Here is an 18,451-nt window from a genome sequence, read left to right as displayed (position 1 = left end):
TGTTCTTAAGCTCTTCCACCCACAACCTGTATACTGCCAGATCAGCCAGGCCACACCCACCCAGTCTCAAGCACACATCCTTCTTTAAAGGTGCAATAAAATGTGTCAAGCCAAAATAACCAATTATTTAAGCATTTACTTCCAATATATAAAAAAGGAAACTGCAGAGCTGTTGATCAGCTAGGCACAGATGGCTTTATTCCCCCTCAAGTTTCTTTGTTTTACCGCTGCCCCTGTCTCAAAATTTGAAGTTTTCGAGAGGGCTATATCCTAAAGAAAAGGGTGAGCTGGGCCCTAGGGAATCTTGGGTGTGCTCCCAGCTTTAGCAAGAAGGAGAGGTAGGTTGACAGTGAGGCTGAGGATAATGCTCTCACCTCAAGTGCATGGTGAAATGTCAGTAATCTCTGGAACAGTGGTCACTCAAGACACACAAGGATGAAACATGGGTAAATGCTCACCTAACAAAACTCCCTGAAATGGTAAATTCTCCATGGAGCTAGCTACACCAACCAAGAGCTTAGGGTGATTAGGTGAGATTGCTTCATCCCACAAACAACAGAACATAAACTCCTTCTATTGATCCTTCATTGGGAGTGTCTAGGAAATTAGACTTACTACATGGGAAGCAGCAATGATATCACCAGGGTCACGCAGGTCATGTTTCCAGGAAAATGTAAAGAAAAGGTAGTTCCAGAAAGGAATCCCTGGCAACCACCAATTGAGCTTCTTACTATGCAGGTTATAGAGTAGTGAGCAGACCAGGCTTTTCTTTTTTCTTTTTCTTTTTTGGGACAGAGTCTTGCTTTGTTGCCCAGGCTGGAGTACAGTGGCACAATCTTGGCTCACCTACTGGGTTCAAGCGATTCTCCTGCCTTAGCCTAGTGAGTAGCTAGGATTACAGGCACGAGCCATCATGCCTGGCTAATTTGTGTATTTTTAGTAGAGACAGGGTTTCACCATGTTGGCCAGACTGGTCTCGAACTCCTGACGTCAATTGATCTGCCTGCCTTGGCCTCCCAAAGTGCTGGGATTACAGGCATGGGCCACCATGCCCAGCCAAGGCTTTTCTATAATGTGCCTTTGCTACCCTTAGACTGCATAAAGGACCTTGATCAAAAGTTGATGCATTGTTGGTTTGTGGTCATGCCTGTGTTCCTGTTTCTCTGACCTCATCTCCATCTTTCTTTCTCTGGTTTTTCTTTTTGCTGGGCCTCCCAGCTTTGTCTGGAAGTTTCAGACTCAACATCATGTTTCCATTTGCTGAACAGAATAGGAACAACAACAAAACCCCAAACTAAAGCAATGATATTGGGAATTCTTCCAATTCATTTTATTGGAGTAAAGCCTATATTGTTTTTCAAACATTTAGCAGCCTCTGATGGTTTGTAGAAGAAAATATATAAGAAACAAACATATTATATGGATATTAACCAAAAACTGTGAAGAAATCAGTTGGATAGAAAAAGGTAAATAAGGTGTGTTGGTTTGAAGCTCCTGTGCTTTGTCAACATATTAAAAGTGTTTCCGGATTTCATCAGTTACAACTATTTACTGAACTACCAAAAGGAACTAGCTTTGCATGGAACTTGACTTTCCCTGAAACGGCTCCTCCTGTTTTCTAGGCCCAGCCATTTGTGGATGACAGGTGAGTCTTCATCTTGGAGGGGCCAGGCTTGGATGCTTGAAGCTATTCACCCTGAAGGAAAGGCTTAGGCTAGAACTTATTGGGATCTGGAGAGTTAGAGACCACCGAAAATGTGGTACTGAGGGGTAGGGGCTGCTAGAAAACACCAAACTCCCCTGTGGATATGAGGAGTCTCTCAACTGGGACCAGGCAAGTTGAGGTGGAGGGTAAAGGCCACAGTTGGGAGGCATATACAGAACAAGTCCACCTCACTGAGGTGTGTGGGCAGGTGTTTATTTATTTATTTATTTATTGAGACAGAGTTTCGCTCTTGTTGCCCAGGCTAGGGTGCAATGGTGCGATCTCAGCTCACCACAACCTCTGCCTCCTGGGTTCAAGCGATTCTCCTGCCTCAGCCTCCTGAGTAGCTCGGATTACAGGCATGGGCCACCACGCCCGGCTAATTTATTTTTTGTATTTTTAGTAGAGACGGGGTTTCTCCATGTTGGTCAGGCTGGTCTCGAACTCCCGACCTCAGGTGATCTGCCTGCCTCGGCCTCCCAAAGTGCTGGGATTACAGGCGTGAGCCACCACGCCCAGCTGTGGGCAGGGGTTTAGACATGTTCTTCCCTTTTCTTTTCCCACGGGCTATCTTGGGAGCTCCCTTACCCTTTTGCATAATATTTGCTGCTCTTTGCCATTTCTTCTCTGTAGCTTGATGCAGGGCTGGAAGTCTGGAAGAGAGAAAGCCCTGGACTAGCTGTGTTGACCTCTTAGACACGCAAATCCTTTCTCATGAAAGCAGAGCCTCCCAGGAGCTGCTCCTCACACTCCCGTCCCCAAATAACCAGCCCAAAGAATTCTTCCTTTGGTGGCCTGTGGGCATCAAGCAAAGCCCTGGAAATTAGCCCTCAGTGATGATAATTTTATTGAGTCATGAGAGAAGGACTGAGGGAGTGGAGCACAAGCAAGCTCATTTTGGAGGTTTTCCTCCATGTTAAGGGGGAGAGGAACCCAGAAGACAATGACCCATACTCCCAGAGAAAGGCAGACTTCCTCTTCCACATGCTCTCCTCGGGGGAGTCCAGGGGGTGCACAAGGACTGTGGCTCGGCTTCTGCTGCCCTCCATGCCTCCATCTTGGGGCTGTAGTGCCACTCCCAAATAGTGCCTTCATTGGGGGATAGAGTGGACAAGGGAGGAGCAGGTGCTGACTCCAGGAGCCAGCAAGCAGGCTTTCTGAAGTCAGGGAAAATGAGAGATTTGCTCACTTCTCTACTTTCTGTGAAGTGGGGTGGAAAGGGCCTTGCAGAAGCGTTCAAAACCCACATTCAGTTCCCCCCGGGCCTCAATTCCCCCAACTATAACCAGGCTTAAGAGCAGTTGCCTCCCATGGTTGGGGGGAGGGCCAATTGTGATGAGGGATATAGGAGCAACTGTGAACTGTAATTTGTCCACGCACAGGTGTTTGGAGATTTCTCAAGTTTTTTTTTGTTTTCTTTTGTTTTTGCGGGGTCGAGGGGTGGTCTATGTCGAGATATGCTGCGGGGAAGGATGAAAGGAGTGTGGGAGGAGGTGGCAAATGCGGCAGGGACCTGGAAGATCCCAGACTGACAGGAGGAAACTCTGCCTTTGCAAGGCCTTAAGGCAGAAGGATCTGCGAGGCTGCCCGCCTCCCAGGAGACTCCACCTTAGGGGACGGAGGGTGTATGTGAAAGTTGGGGGAAGAAGTGAAGGTAGTTGTCCTCTCCTTCACCCCCCCACTAGGCAAGCGCAGAAGGAAGCAGGTCGGTGGAGACTAGGGTAGAGGAGTGTAGGAGAGGAGCAAACTGAGGAGGGCGGCTCTTCGAGTCAATCTGGTCCTTCTCACCACTCTTGAGGCTCCGTCCAGATTTGGAGGAGGGTTCTCAAGCCTAGAAAATCCCGCTTGCTCCCCTGTGTGATCGGGAACTGTGAGATAGGGGAGTAGGCCTGAGCTGGGAGCTCCCACCAGCATGGTTGATTCCCCGGAGTTCTGAAAGAGTTTTTATGGAGACTGGGGGAAGGGGCGCTTGAAGGGTGGGCCAAGTCTTTGGCAGAAATCTGCCCCACTGGGCTGACCCACTGTGTGGAGGAGGAGGCCCCGTAGGGCACTCCGGGGTTGGAGGTTGCAGAGGAGGGCGGAGAAGGATGGCTGCCCCGGGCGGGAGCGCTTCCTGGCGGCCGAACCCGCCCTCAGTCTCCGCATCCTGGCGGGCCTCGAGTCTGGGCTCATGTGGGTCTTTCGCTAGCAGCGGCCTGATCCCGCCCTTGGGACGCTAGGGACGAGGCCGGTCGGGAGAGAATAGGGGGCCGCCGCTTGTAAAGGATCCTCGACAGGCCCAGCCCGGATCACCTCGAGGGCTCCGGACCGAGCGCTGGGGGTGGGGCGCCGTCGCCGCTACGGCCCCTGGTGTCGGTGGAGCGAGCAGGGAGGTAGAGGGCGGGGGATCGAGGAGGAGCTGAGCTCGGACACGCGGCAGCTGCTGTCTATCCGTCTGGCTTGCTGGCAGTTGGCAGGGCCCGAGGCTAGGTCTTCCCGCCCCCTTTCCCTAGGCGGGAAGGGCGGTTGTCATGGGCGGGCGGATTCCCGTCTGAATAGCAGGGGCAGATGCATTTCCGTGGCGCGGCTCCCGGGTTATTACCCCTCCCAAATGGGGAAATGGATGGAGACCCGCGGAGGGGGAGGAGCCAACCCCACTTTCCGCGTCCCCGCCCAAGGTGGCCGGAGGCCAGCGGCAGGACCAGGAGCAACCGCCAGGGCCAAATCCATCCCCAGGCAGTCCCAGAGTGTGGAGTGGGCATGGGGACCTGGCGGGAAATACTGTCGATTAGCATCCCCAGGCCCGGATGCCAGGGCCCAGTCGTGGCGAGGTCAGTGGAGGTGGGTGTGTAGTGGGAAAGGAGAGTAGAAGTGCAACCTTCTTTTCTCCTCCCCTGGCATTCCAGTGTATTAACATTTGGCAGGTGGGCTCGGCGCGGTCTCTGTGGGGACGAGAGTTGGGGAAAGATGTAGTTCCCGGTCTCCGCGGCGGGGCCACAGGCTCTGGCAGGAGTGAGGGAACGAGGAGGCCCACGACAGGTGCTGTCTGTCCGCTGGTCTGACAGGCCCGGGCGGGAATGCGGCCCTGCGCAGTGCTGCTCTCCCCACCCCCTCAGCTGGACGCGGACTCTGACACTTGTTAATGTGAGCAATCGACTAATTTTATCCGGCTGGGGCTCAGCAGGAAACCAACGCCGAGGCGCGGGTAGTTCTTCCGGGCGACTCTCGCCCCCGGGAGGATAGTCGTGGGGAGAGGAAGAGGGGTTGGGGGTGGGATTCCTGCCGCCTCCATTTCACTGGGGGCGTGGTGGCTCCTGCTCTGCCTCAGAGAGGACCGAATTTTGGCGCTAAGGTCGGTACTCTCCGGGCACTGGCGCCCAGAGAAGAAAAGGGTATCTTGGAAGTTAGGTAGTACAAACTCTTTGTGTTCTTCTGGTTTTTTTCTACTTATGTTCCTTTCATTCCTGAAGTTACCAGATTCTAGCAGAGTGTCTGACACGCAGCAGGTCTCTAGAAAAGACTGCTTAAATGACTTGAAAACCAGGAATGGAACTTTGCGCTTGGTGACCGCTAGAGAGAGCTGAAAGGCAGGAATCAAAGGGGCTTTGAAGCACAGCCTACTGAACCCCTGCAGGATTTGGGTATCTAATCCCTTTCCTTGTGCCTCTGCAGTCTCTGCTGCATTTCAGCTTATTAGAATTTCTGAACTTGCTTCAAGGGCTCTTATTCTACCCGTCACTCACCCTATCTAGGCGCCAGCTATGAGACACTAGGGATTTGTAATCCTTGTCAGCTGGCCTGCACTGCTACTGTGGAGAAGTGGCAGGGAGCTGCTGGCCGCCTTTTCAGACATGAAAAGGCCCTGGAGGAGAGCATATGCTCATAAAAATTATGGGATGCCACAGCTTTGAAATCTAATAATCCTGAGTGATCAAACAGACGGGGCCCTTGGGGCTGCTGGGGAAGGGGCTAGGGGAGCAGGGCAGACCTTAGGTGGGAGAGCCTGGGGCCCCGCAATGGGACAGAGTAATTAGCCTCAGTGGGAGGAGATGAGGAAGCCAGCGTGAGGGTGTCTACACTGAGTCTGAGGAGAAACAATAGCCAAGAGCTGGTTGGTAAACCACCTTCTTCCAACCGGAAACGAGTCACTTTTTGCCCCTGCCCTGCCCTGTATGTGGCCATTTGGAGATGGATTTCTTTTGTACCTCTTGAGTTGCTGGGGGTGGAGGGGCAGTAGGTGAAACCAGGTCTCCAAGCCAAGATTGCATGAAGGCCTGGAGTGACTGGGAGACAGAATACCAAAAGTATGTGTCAGTTGCGGGTGAGAGTAATCATGAAGACATGGGGTATGCTAAAAGTTAAACTTTGCTAAACTTTCATTTTTGCTCAGAGCTGGTCCTGCTGACACACTTACGGAAATGGGTTTGGTACACAGTTGTTGAATGAAGTGGGCAAGTCATTTATCCCTCCTAGGGCCAGTTTCTTCATCTGTAAAACCAGGGGTGTAAACTGTACTGGAAGTCAATGACATGAGTTCAAGTCTCATCTTGCTCTGTCACTGAGGAACTGTGTGAACCTACTGCAGTCTCTTCCTACCTCGAGGCCTCAGTCTGTCCACTTAAATTCAATGCAGCAGATGGACAAGGGAGACTCTAAGGTTACTCTCAGCTTTGTCATTCTTATAGGTCTGTCTCCTGCATCATCCTTAATTCCAGGCTCTGTCACTGCCAGGCTGTGTCAGCCAGCCATATAAGTCCCTTTAGGTTCCCCATAAATAACATAAGGGAGAGAGAAGGAGAGCTGAATTGGATTATTGTTAATGCCAGTTTTCAGTATGGCACATTTGTAGCAAGGCTGTGGCCTTGGTGGGGCCTCCATTCCAACTCAACAAGTAACCACATTCTCATTTTGTGAAATAACCACTTTTCCACTTCAGAGCTTGTTTAAAAATCCAATCTCAAATAGTCGACCAACTCCAAACCCCTATATAGCTCTTTTTCTAGTTTCTGCTCTCACAGAGAGCATAGAACCTGGCAGAAATTTGATTTGAAATGAGACTTCAGCTCTGAAGTCAAACTTTCTGCAATTAATCAGGTTAAGACTATTTCTCCCTTGTAGGCAACATACATACCCAAACCAAATTTTTAGGTCTGTTTATTTTGTTCCAAACTCCTTGAGGATTTAAATGTCCCATGTCTTGAGCTCTGAAATTTTGTTCATTCTAGATTTAACTGTGGTGCATAAGAGGCTGCATCCTACTCTAAATATTAATACTGTGCTGCTTTTGCCAATCAACATTCTCTCCAAAAGCACACAAGCTCACATGTGCACAACCACATGTGTGGAAGAAGTAAATTGATACCCCACCATGTTATGTGACATCTGAATGGGCAGATTTGGGACCTATAAATGTCTTCCCTTCATCTGGAGAGAAGTGGGCGACTGCCTGATTCTTAAGAGCTATCTGCATCTTAAGCAACAAAAGAGGTCCTACAGAACCACCCTCTGGTGACTTGGTGAGAGTGAGGCAGGGAGGAATGGAAGCAGGGGCATTGTTGCTCCAGTATTTTCAGTGGTCTCTCCTGGGAGTTACAGGGCTCCTAGGGCCCAGATTCTCCTGTTCCACTACTGTTAGAACTGACAGGATAGTAACTAGGCCCTTTCTAGGGCCCCTTCCTACCCACAGAGCTAAGAACCAGTGGGTTTTCCTTTGGGGAGTTGATAAGAGCTGGACTGGGACCAGCGGAGGGGGCTCAGGACTTTGGCCTTGAATGAAATCATCAGAGGCCAACCATGCCCCAGCTGCCTGTTTGTAACGGAAAATCATGAGTGGGAACTATTGTCTTCTTTGGAGCTCCTCAGGACAACCTCATCCTCCTGGCCCTGGGATGACCCTGCCTTAGGGTGGCAAGTTACTGTTGGCTCCAAGTGACAGCCAGGAATGCCTGGCAAAAAGATGATGAAAGGGTGGGTGACAGGAACACAATAGACAAAGGCTCAGAGAGGGGAAAAAGAGACACAAAGAGGCAGAGTGAGGAGAGAGGCTGAGCTAATGGGGTGAGCTGTGCTAACTGAACACAGCCTGGCAGTGCCCTCTGCCCCTAGCCAGGGGCACTGGGAATGTTCTTCAGTAAGATTGTTGCCAGAGCCTGGGCATAAGGAAGCATCAGTCACCTACTTCAGAGGGATCAAAGTGGTTCAGAGTCTACCTTTCATGGCACCTTTAATGCCCTCTAAGCAAAGTGGCCTAGGATGCCCAGCATGGGAGACACATTGGGTGGTAAAGGCTAGGATGGCTTCCCTTTCCCAAAGGAAATTGTCCAACCCTATGTGCAACTGCTGCCTGTATCTTTTTGGGATCCATGCTGGAAATTGTTTTTTTTTTTTTTCTTAAATAGTCCCTTTCCTGGCCTGGCCCAGGTAGAAATATAGACCTGTCATGAAAACAGAGATGGGGCTGGTCCACCATATCAATAACTACTGCCCCTCCTCCCACCATGGCAGCTTGTGTCATCAGTCCTCCTCTGCCTGCTGAGATGAAAGGAGTTTCTTCACATTTTTCCATGTGTATACAAGAATGGGGAGCTGGGAGGGCCTTGAGGTTAATGCCTTGGACTGTAAAATTTGTAAAAATCAGTGACTGGAACATGGAACACTGTGGCGTTTAAGGTTTCTTCCCTATATGATATTCTACTCTTCCAGTCTAGGATTATATAGCTTGAGCCAAAAAGTGAGATGTGGCTCAGCCTGAGATGAGTGGGACTGATGCTAGTGTTAGGAGTGGACTGGGCCCAGGTGAGGTCGATTGGCCCAAATTCTGGGTCCCTCCTTTCTCCAAGCACCCATGTGTCTATGACAGTCATACAAAGAAATAGAGGCGAAAGAGTATGGAGAGAAGTCAGTAGAGGAAAAAAAGAAGGAAGGGAAGAGGGGAGCAGTCTGTTAACCAACCATACGATAAGGGCACTGCCTGTACCCAGTTCTTGGGAAGCCACAGCCATCAGCAACTCTAAGGCTAACCAAGGCTACTTGTCTCATTTTGCTTCCCAGCCCCTCCACCCAGTGGCTCCCAAATATGGATGGCAATGACCTCCTCAGCAAACAGACTTGGGCCTACCCTATTAGGCTCCTGGGGACACGGTAGCACCTTTGGCAGTTGATTATAGTGGGTGACTAACAAGCTGGGACCAGGAGGTCCCATCCTCCTCCTCCCCCAGGGCTTAGAAAGTATATGGAGAGGTTCCAAAGGCCAGGGGGTGATCCCAAGCTTTCCCAGATCCTGGGAGGAGAAAGGCCCTGGAAAATTTAAAGGCATTCTGGGGAGAATTTAGTTAATGAGTTTGGAACACCTGGAGCTTTGACTCCAAGGAGATTGTCAGGTGGCTGAAATGCTGTGTGCGCGGGTCTGGGAACAAGTGTGCTGGTGGCAAAAATGTAAATGCTGAGCAGGGTGGGATGAAGGGGAAGAGCTGGGAAAGGGCACACAATGGCAAGAAAGGCATTAGATTGGTTCCTCAGGGTTGGGGGAGCCCGGCAGTAGCTCCCCATTGGGGTCTGGGTCAGGGGCCAACATCTTATCCTTGCTGGAATCTCTCTGCTCTTTCTTGAACATCCTTTGATGCATCAGAGGGACGAAGAAGAGGATTACAGCCCCGATGATGGGGGGCACACCGGCAAAGTAGAAGGCCACATGGTAGTCCCCAAAACAGTTGCGGAGTAGGCCTGAAACAGTCAAGAGAGACAAGTCAAGCTCAGCTTTGCTCTACTGTCCAAAGGTACTCTCAGCCCCTTCTAGGGGCCATCACGGTGCCTATCCAGATAATCTTGGCGTGTATTGCCTTAACTCAGGAGCTCCCTCAACTTCAAGGGCAGATGACTCCTCCCTAAGGCATTGGGGCTGCAGGCCCTTGAGCGAATGCTCATTATGAAAGAAACTAATGAAGCTTCTCTTAAAGTTTCTCCATTTATGACTTTCATCAATCTAAGATCTAGTCACACCTAGTTACGGAGTTAGGAGGAAACCTAGTTTAAAAGAACTCCGCAGAAGATGGCCAACTGTTGTCTTGGTCCACAGTGATATTTCCCAGCCTCCTACCCCCACCCCTGGCCCCCACAAATGGTTCCTGTGGTACATTTCAGATGAGATTTTATTTTCCTTTTCTCTGAAGTGACCCTTCTCTGAAGTTCCATTTGTCCTAGCAAGAGGCTATACATGTTCCTTTCAGTTACATATATGGTTGTCCCCTCTGGGTTTCTCCAAGCTGCCAAACCAAGGATATGTATGACATGGGATGCAAGGCCTTCCCTACTCACTTCCAGAAGCTAATGTGTGGTACCTCACCATACCTCAGAGCCCAGAAACAGTATTCAGGAAAGACAAAAAGGCCCTTGGCCTTTTGCTTACTCAGGAGTTAAGCAAATTGGAAAGAAATGTGGATTCTGGGGCACTGTTTGGATCAGGGGGTGAGTAGAGGCCCCCTTCCCCCAATGGGTAGTGTGGCTGTTGCCCAGAAGCCTGAGGGAAAGCTTTTGCCACTGTCACACAGTGCCCTCATATCACGTTGCACATAATTTGTGTTTGAAGAATATTTGTTGAATTAACCCATTTGACCAGCCTAGGAGAAGCTAATGCATGAATCAATGTTTGCAATAAATCCTACAGAAAAGAAATGGAGTTGCCAGATGCGGTGGCTCATGCCTGTAATCCCAGCACTTTGGGAGGCTGAGGCAGGAGGATCACGAAGTCAGGAGATCGAGACCATCCTGACTAACACAGTGAAACCCCGTCTCTACTAAAAATACAAAAAATTAGCTGGGTGTGGTGGCACGCACCTGTACTCCCAGCTACCCGGGAGACTGAGGTAGGAGAATCGTTTGAACCCGGGAGGCAGAGGTTGCAATGAGCTGAGATAGCCAAGATTGCACCACTGCACTCCAGCCTGGCGACAGAGCAAGACTCTGTCTCAAAAAAAAAAAAAAAGAAAAGAAATGGAGTTCTCTTGTCATTGGTTTTCTGTTCCTCGTTCCCTGGGATACCAACAGTGTCCTTCTGGGAAAATGGAGGGAGAAAACCAGGAGTGCTGAAAGATGGCAAGTCAACACTTTTCCTGCTGAAGGTGAGCCTCACTGGCTTAATTCTGGGGTGTTACTTTAATCAAATATCTTCTGCAGGCTCGGTTCAGAAGCCAGCAGAGGAGGAGGAGGATGTCCCTAGGTTTTAATAAAACTAGAGCCTGCTTTCTCTTCTCTTCCTACCCAACTACCTTGCAAATAATCACATGCCTGTGGAGAGAGTGAGAGGATACTAGATCAGTGGAATTGTCGGAAGGCCAAACTCATTTTTCTCTCCACCCCCCTGGAAGGATCCATGCTGTCTGAAATAAAATCCTATTGAAACAGATATACCGCCATGGAAAATCCATCCCGCAGAATGGATCCATGCATATGTACTGTGTTTAATCTCTTCCACCAGTAGTGATAAGGGGTTTCATGCACTCTGACAAAGCTGCTTAAATAGACGATAAGAGGAAAAGGGGCCTCAAGGAGAGGTGCTCCGGAGAGCCAATACCCAGGGAAAACAGGACTCCCTGATTCATGCCCTCCCTGGAATATCAGCCTCACCTGCAATGGGGGGCCCAGCAATCATTGGCAGGGCCATCATGCCCAGGAGGTAGCCAATGGCCTGTGAGGCCTGCATTGGGCCCACCAGCTCAAATGCAATGGGGGCCATGATGGTGATGAAGAAGCCATCGCAAAGGCCCAGGAAAAGACAGACGACGATAAGGCCCCCGAAGTCACGGCACAGGGGAATCATCATGGACATCAGGCCCAGGAGCAGGAAGGAAAGGACCTGGAGAAACAAGGGCCTGAGGTCAGGTTGTGCTGGCCAGCCAAGACCACATAGCATCACATCTCCTTTCTCAAGTCTTCATTTCTACCATCTATAAAATGGGATGGTGGGAGGGGGAAGGTGTCAACAGAGAGAGCAGTTGGACTGAATATTTAGGCCCTTTCTAAGTCTTGCACTGAGGGATTCAAAGTCCAAGAAAGACCCTACTTAACTGTGATTCTGTCGGGATTAAAAAAAGAAAGTTGGGGGATACTTGGCCCCTGGCCTCAAGAAGTTTGTCTTTGCACTAGACCTAAGATAAAAGGAATTGTTGTTTCTGCTTCCTGAGCCTGTATTTGGCTTCCCCAGGGATCAGGGTCTGGGATCAGGCCATACCGGTGTTCTCAGATCCAAGTAAAATATGGAAAGAGGAAAGGGAGGACATGAGGATGGCTTGCATGATGATCAGATGGGGTTGTTAAGTGGAAGGCATAGCTTCTTGAAATGGGGAAGGAGCCAGTGCCCATTTTTGTGGGGGCTGATTTTATAAAATACCTTGGCATAAAGGAAACCATTGGGATGTTCACACAGGTTCCTATGCTTTAGGACATGGACTGCACTGCCTATCTCAGACATCTCAGACACATGGCTCTGAGGGCCTCTGGGCTTGACTGGACACCCTGAGAAGGCAACAAAGGAGACTTTCAGGGGAACCAAGCCACTGGGAAGTTGTGTGTCTAGGGAGAATGAAGCCATCCCAGGAACACTGACTAGCCACTGGGCTTTCTTTGGGCTAAGCAAAATGAAGAAACTGCCTTTCCAGAGGTTGTTTTTTTTTTTTCCTTCTCCACAGAGAAAAGGGCTGCTGCAAACACAGCTGGTCTTCATTTGCAACCCGCGTTGGCCAGCGAGACTGAAGACCTGGGCTTCAGGCAGAGAAAGGAACCCTGCCCCCATCCCACTGCTGCCAACCCCCTGCAGCCAGTAGAGCCAGGTCAGAGCCAGTTCATCCCAGGGTCAGGGCTAAGATCTGATCTCTTTATCAAGGCCTTAATAGGCCCAAGGATTTTCCAATAGTTCACACAAGCAAGCCAACTTAGCCAGGAACACACGGAAGGAGTGGGGGTCAAGGCTATTTGGTGCCCTAAAGATTTTCTGTGTTGTTGCTGGCAGTGAGTTTTTTAGGTTGATCAGTTGATTTTTGGAGAGGATAATGCCATCTGAGGACATCTTTTTGTTGGGAGACTTTGAACTTTGCCCAGGCAGTTTTGAGGTAGCTAGGCAGAAGCTAGGAATAAGAACCCCAGTACCTGAGCTTCTCCTCTAGGAGATTCAAACACAACTATAAGATAAAACCAGACACACCTATCAACAAAGTCCATTATGGAAATTAAAAGTTAATACCATTATATAACACAAAGGACCCTATTAACTGATTTTAATCAGGTCTGAGTATTACCTATTGTATCTAGCTGTCTGTTAAACATCCTCCATGAGGCTTTGCCAAGGTTCAGAAATTTAAAATCCCTCTTGGACATGAGAAACAGGCCTCAAGATTTAGAAATTTAAAATCCCTCTTGGACGTGAGAAACAGGTCTCAAGAACTGGCACAAAGTGAGGCTGTCCTACAGCCTGTCGCTATTTCCTTTCCAGCAGACTGTCCAGGGGTTTGATGCCAGAGACATGTGCTTGTCTTTACCAAGAGTAGGAGCCACAGAGTCTAGTGGATAGCTCTTCAGAACCTGAAGGTGTGTACACTCCTTTCCTCCCCCAGGCCTGTACTCTTTCATTACATGCAGGGAGAAAGGGGGGCAAATTCCTGTGACAGAGTATCTTAACAAACTCAAAAGAAAGAAGTTCACCCATTGTCTTGTGCTCTTGGCCCAAGACACTCAACTTGTAAAATGAGGAAGTTGAACTACTAGTTGACGAAGATATGTTTCAGCTATAATGTTCTAAGATTATTTTATATTATTCTAAGTGGTAAAACTCGGTGAAGTAAGAGTAAGGAAAAGGGGCAGGAGCAGTGGGTGGGTGGTCAGCAGAGGCACTGGGTCCTAAGCCTATCTTGGCCTCTAACTGGCTAATGCCTCCCTGTCCCTTGGACTCCCACTGTATAACAGAAAGCAAAAGCTGCTCAGGCTCTACCTTTCTCCTAGGGACTGTAATAAGAATCACATGAGTTATACGACTAGGCAGGGGCTGCTGCCTCTTCTCAAGATAAAGCCCTGGCCCAATGCCAGATTACCCTGATTTCCAGAACTCTTTGGCATCTTGGAGCTGCTAATACTGGCAGGGAAGACTCACAGGGGTGTCATGTGGGTGAGGCTGGGAAAGCCACACATACTCCTATGCAAATAGCCACCCAGATAAAGCACTTGCTGATATTTGCACAGGAATTCAAAATCTCAATTGGTTTATCTCAATCACAAGATTATCTCTTGATTTGACCTTGGTCAAGTCACTTATCATCTCTGAGACTTGGCTCTGCCATCACTTAGGGCAAGGTAGAGTATGAGAAGTGTGTTGCATAGGAGTTCAGCTCTGCTACTACTGTCTGTGTGAGCGTTTCCCTCTATTTCTCCACCACTGTAATGAGGTTGGATTGGATGGACCTTAAAAGCAACCCTGCCTCTGACAAAGCAGATTCACCAACTCTTGCAATCTAACACCAAAAAAGTTAAGGAAAAGTTAATCATATTTCCATCTAAGATATTTGAGGGTACTTAGGAGAGAGCTTGGGGCTATCAGAGACAGAAGAATCACCACTGTAAGTGTAGCCAGGGCCCCTTGCAAGTGCTTTTAGGGCTTTCCCAGGAGATAAATGAGTCAGAACTCAATCACCTTCCTGATGAATTATTTGTGACTACTTGATTTTTGGGGCTATCTTTGCCCCTTCACAGGGTTCTGCACTTGGGTACCTCTTCATAAACCCACCTGCAGGATCATAAGTCAGGTAAGAAAGGCCATACTACTGCCAGGTAGATAAAGACTGATAGCCTGAACAGTGGCCTGTATTCAGACCAGACCATAGCCTAGTTCACACAGAAAATAGCCTTGGAGCGTGGAGAGCCATTATTAATAAAATCTTCCTTTACACGTGTTCTAGTAGGTTCCATATACACTGCTCTCACAGAATCCTCACTCAATCTTGGTAAAAGAGGCAGAAAAAGGAAGATTTTCTTTGTTTAAAAGCAGGTGAAACGGAGGCTCAGAGAATTTGATTGACTTTCCCATGCTACACAACAAGCTACCATTCTATCCCAAAGGCTGCGGATAACCTTGCATTTGTGGCAGGCTGTTTCTCCCCACAGTGGACAAGTGGTCACACTCACCTGCAAGTAGATCTTCTTAAGTCCAGGGATGGAGTCACTGATGTGGCCTGACACAAGACGCCCAAGGCCTGAGGTAGCCCCAATACACACCAAGAGCACCCAGGTCTCCTTGATTTCTGAGAACTCCTCTTCCACATACTTCATCTGAAAAGCATAGCACAAGGATCCCCAGAAACAGGAGGAGAAAGAGGAGCTGATTGGTTAACTGTAGGCATATCCAGAATCCTCTACCGCTTACTTTCCTGGATCAGGACAGAAACCCCCTCTCCTGTAGCCCTACCTCCACGACAAGCTCTCTGGCTGCTTATCCCTTGGCTGTCTGGATTCTGGACTTCTGAGCAACAGCTAAGGAGGGTGGGTACCTCCACGCCCCTTCTAAGCCCCAGCAGGACAGAAAATAGCCTAAATGATTGAGAAAATCCAAGGGTTTCTCTACAATCTCCCCATTCCCTTACCCCAAACTGACAGCCTAGGGCAACATCAAATCACCAGGGGAGAAGAATCCACCAACTTCCAGGCAACTCTTCCAAAGTGTGTTTTAGGAAACATGAAGCCTATGGAGGATAACAGCTGGACTACAACCAACAGTTCTGTAGTTGCATAAGTTTGGTGGATGGTGAGTTAAACAAAGCTGAATGGGTTTCTTTCCTACAAATTTTTTTAGTTTCTTTAAGAGATTACTACACATTATGAAGCTAGAGAGATCCAGTATATGTTACTTTCTAAACAAAATCATTTGAGCACAAAGACCAGCATTCCACAGAATCCTGTCTTGGGTCACCTGGGCCAGTCTCCTGCATCCTGGCAATGCGTATCTCCTCAAAATCTATCTAAATTTTTACTGTGGGAGAAGCCATGGTCCATGGGCTTCCCGCTGTGGAATTGCCTCCATTTTCCACTAAGGTCTTCCCTCAACCTCTCTCTTTTTCCCTGTCTGGATCTCTCCAACCAATATTTTGTTTCTTTTCCCAAAGGTCCCAGCTCTGCCGTTTCAGTGTCTCCCACCCCCACCCTCTGGAATCTAGGCAGGTTGAGGGTAGCTTCTTGGGGCCAGGTGGGGTGGGCCCACCCTGGTATTCCTCACCAGGTGTACATAGGGAACAAAGTAGCCAAGGGCAGCAGCAGCAATCCCGAAGGCCCAGATGCGGTAAGTGCGTTGGCGGAACACTCGCATGTTGAAGTACTTCCTGAGCTGAGCCAGAAAGCGCTGGTGCAGGGTGCGGACACCTCTCTTGCTTGGGGTGTCCTGGGAGCTGGGCAGGAGGGGCCGGTAGGTGAGTGAAAGCAGCATAAGAACAAACATGAAGGTACTCAGCACCTGGAAGGTTTGGGCCAGCTTGATCTTATCCCCCAGCATTCTGATGAGGAAGGGGAAGGACATGGAGAAAATGCTACTCCCAGCAGACACCACACCATTGGCCAGACCCAGGCGGCGTTGAAAGTAGTGGCCCAGGATGACGAGGGATGGCTGAAAGGCGAAGGAACAGCCACAACCAAAGAGAATCCCGTAGGTGAAGTAGCGCAGGCTTAGGGAGCTGTGGGAGAAACACCAAGAGCTGTCCTCAGCAGCCTGACCAGCAATCTACCTGCCCTCCCCTGTCAGCTTCCGGAGACTTCCATTCCTCCACCCTTAACCCACTTGCCACTGACCCTCAGAACAGACAAAGAAGAGGGCCTTCTGATCCCTGTGTTGCAGATGGGGAAGCAGAGGCTCAGCGAGATAAAATAATTAGCCCAAGGTAACATAACTGGGAATCAGCAAAACTTGGACTTGAATCCAGGTCTGTGTGACTCTAGCATGACTCATAGCACCCCATTAAAGAGGACTGTTCAAAGGAAAGCCAGAACTAGCCCATGTAAAAGCTGGATGAGGGGCTACAGGGAGTCATTGTCTTAGAGAGAATAGTCTCACCTTACTATTGGTGGTGGCCAAAGCTTTTATCCCAGGTAGCAACAAAGGTCTGCAAGAAGTCAAAATCCTGGAAGATTGAAACCTTCCATGGGACTCTTCAGTGTCTTTCTCCATGCTAAGGCCATTAATATTTCAGAGAATGGCTGATGATCTTCTGAGACATATGCCCTCCCCAACCCTGCCCAAGGTCCACATATCCCAAGTCCCTTTACACTAGGCCCTGGATGATCTCAGTGGGGATCATTAGGTAAGGAGTCTCTTTAACTTTTAGAGTCCTGCCTCTGTTTCTGGATATGGCATAGATTTGTTCCCTAGAGTAGCCTGGCTCCTTGACAGGAAGTGGAGCCTCAAAGAATTTGTGGGCCTGGCCAAGTAAGACAGGTCCTGACTTAAAACTCATAGGCCCTGCTGTGGCCATAAGCCTCTGTAACATAAAGGGTCAGAAGGGGAAAGGCAATAGGTAGGTCAGCTTGGCCAGCCATATGCCCCCAGATAACATTGGCACAACCTAGTAAAGAATTTTGTTTTCTTTTTGATGCCTCAATATATTTTGCAATAGTTCTTATCTGGCCACTAAATTACCTAATACTCTTCTTGGTCAGGCAGTTCTTCTCTGGAGATAGACCCAGTCCTCATACTAAAGGACTGGGCCTAAGCTGCAGAGAAGATGTGGTGCATGATTCTAAGATAGCTGTCATCACTATTGCTTTCCATCTGCTGGTATTCACTGGACGTGAGCAAGGATTTGGTTTTGAAAGGGTTGTCTCTGCTTGGAACACATAGCTAAGCCAACTGCTCCTCTTCTGTCAGGTTCCTTTGGGCCTGTGCCCATTAGATTCTAGGTACCCTATGGGATTGGCCTGGCTTGGGGGCCTTATCCAAGGGGCCTTGTGTTAGACCTTCAGGGAAGGGGCCAGTGGGGGGAAAACATAGGATTTGGTTTAGGGTGCTGTGTGGTGGATCTACTTCTAGCTGGGCCCCAGGACTGGAGGCCCATTGTTTGGGTTTTCCAAAGCCCCACCAGCCCTGCCTGCATCCTGCCCCATTCCATGTCATTCGGAGGAACTCAGGGCCCTGATTGAGACAACAGGAAGGATGATTTGGAGCTCTAGCCATGAGCAGAACCATTTTTCCACTAGATGTGAAGCCATCCAGAAAGTTTTTTGGCTCTGAAGATTCTCTTACAGAAAGAACAAAGCGGGTAGAGAAGAAGGTTAGGGGCTAGAGAACAGAACGCCTACTCCAATGTGCCTACAGAAGCGTGCCAGAAGAAAACACCACATCTGAGCTCCTTCCCCTCCTGTAATTGAGCCCATGTGGATTGGAAGGGAAATGGGATCCACATGTTGCTAATTCGTTTACACTTTGCTCTGCTTGGTCTTAAAAAACAGACTTTTGCTGTATAGTGCTGAGACTGGAGCTGCTTTTGAAGCCTAGCTCCTCCCCACAAGGAGCCAGGCACCAGCTTGCTGGGGGCAAATGAGGCTGACCACCGGAGGGGTTCTGAAAAGGTTTGGAGCTGCTGCCCTGGGAGTGCTGAGTAGTTTCCAGGCAGGACACGGTTTTTCCCTTCTCTGTCCCAGTTGGACGGGACGAAGCCAAGAAATGACTGCAAGCCAAATCCAAGCTCTGCTGTAGGGTAGGCTGGGCAGCTGGAAATGCTCAAGTCATAAAGAAAGCTGGCTTACCTC

General features: G+C 49.3%; 1 protein-coding gene across 1 annotated transcript in view; it reads right to left on the bottom strand.

Annotated features, from left to right (window-relative positions):
• Nucleotides 1-5,904: 5,904 nt before the first annotated feature.
• Nucleotides 5,905-18,451, bottom strand: part of SLC16A2 (solute carrier family 16 member 2) — a 118,684-nt gene continuing 106,137 nt past the window's right edge. Inside the window, exons 3-6 of the mRNA XM_032757199.2 lie at nt 15,933-16,383; nt 14,849-14,992; nt 11,306-11,534; nt 5,905-9,406 (exon numbers count right to left, since the gene is read on the bottom strand). Coding sequence (XP_032613090.1) covers nt 9,186-9,406; nt 11,306-11,534; nt 14,849-14,992; nt 15,933-16,383 — 1,045 coding nt within the window. The 3' untranslated portion in view covers nt 5,905-9,185. The remainder of the gene's footprint in view (nt 9,407-11,305; nt 11,535-14,848; nt 14,993-15,932; nt 16,384-18,451) is intronic.

The sequence above is a fragment of the Hylobates moloch genome, unplaced genomic scaffold, assembly GCF_009828535.3.
Source record: "Hylobates moloch isolate HMO894 unplaced genomic scaffold, HMol_V3 SCAFFOLD_7, whole genome shotgun sequence".
NCBI lineage: Eukaryota > Metazoa > Chordata > Mammalia > Primates > Hylobatidae > Hylobates > Hylobates moloch.
This window is presented reverse-complemented; position numbering and strand designations above follow the sequence as displayed.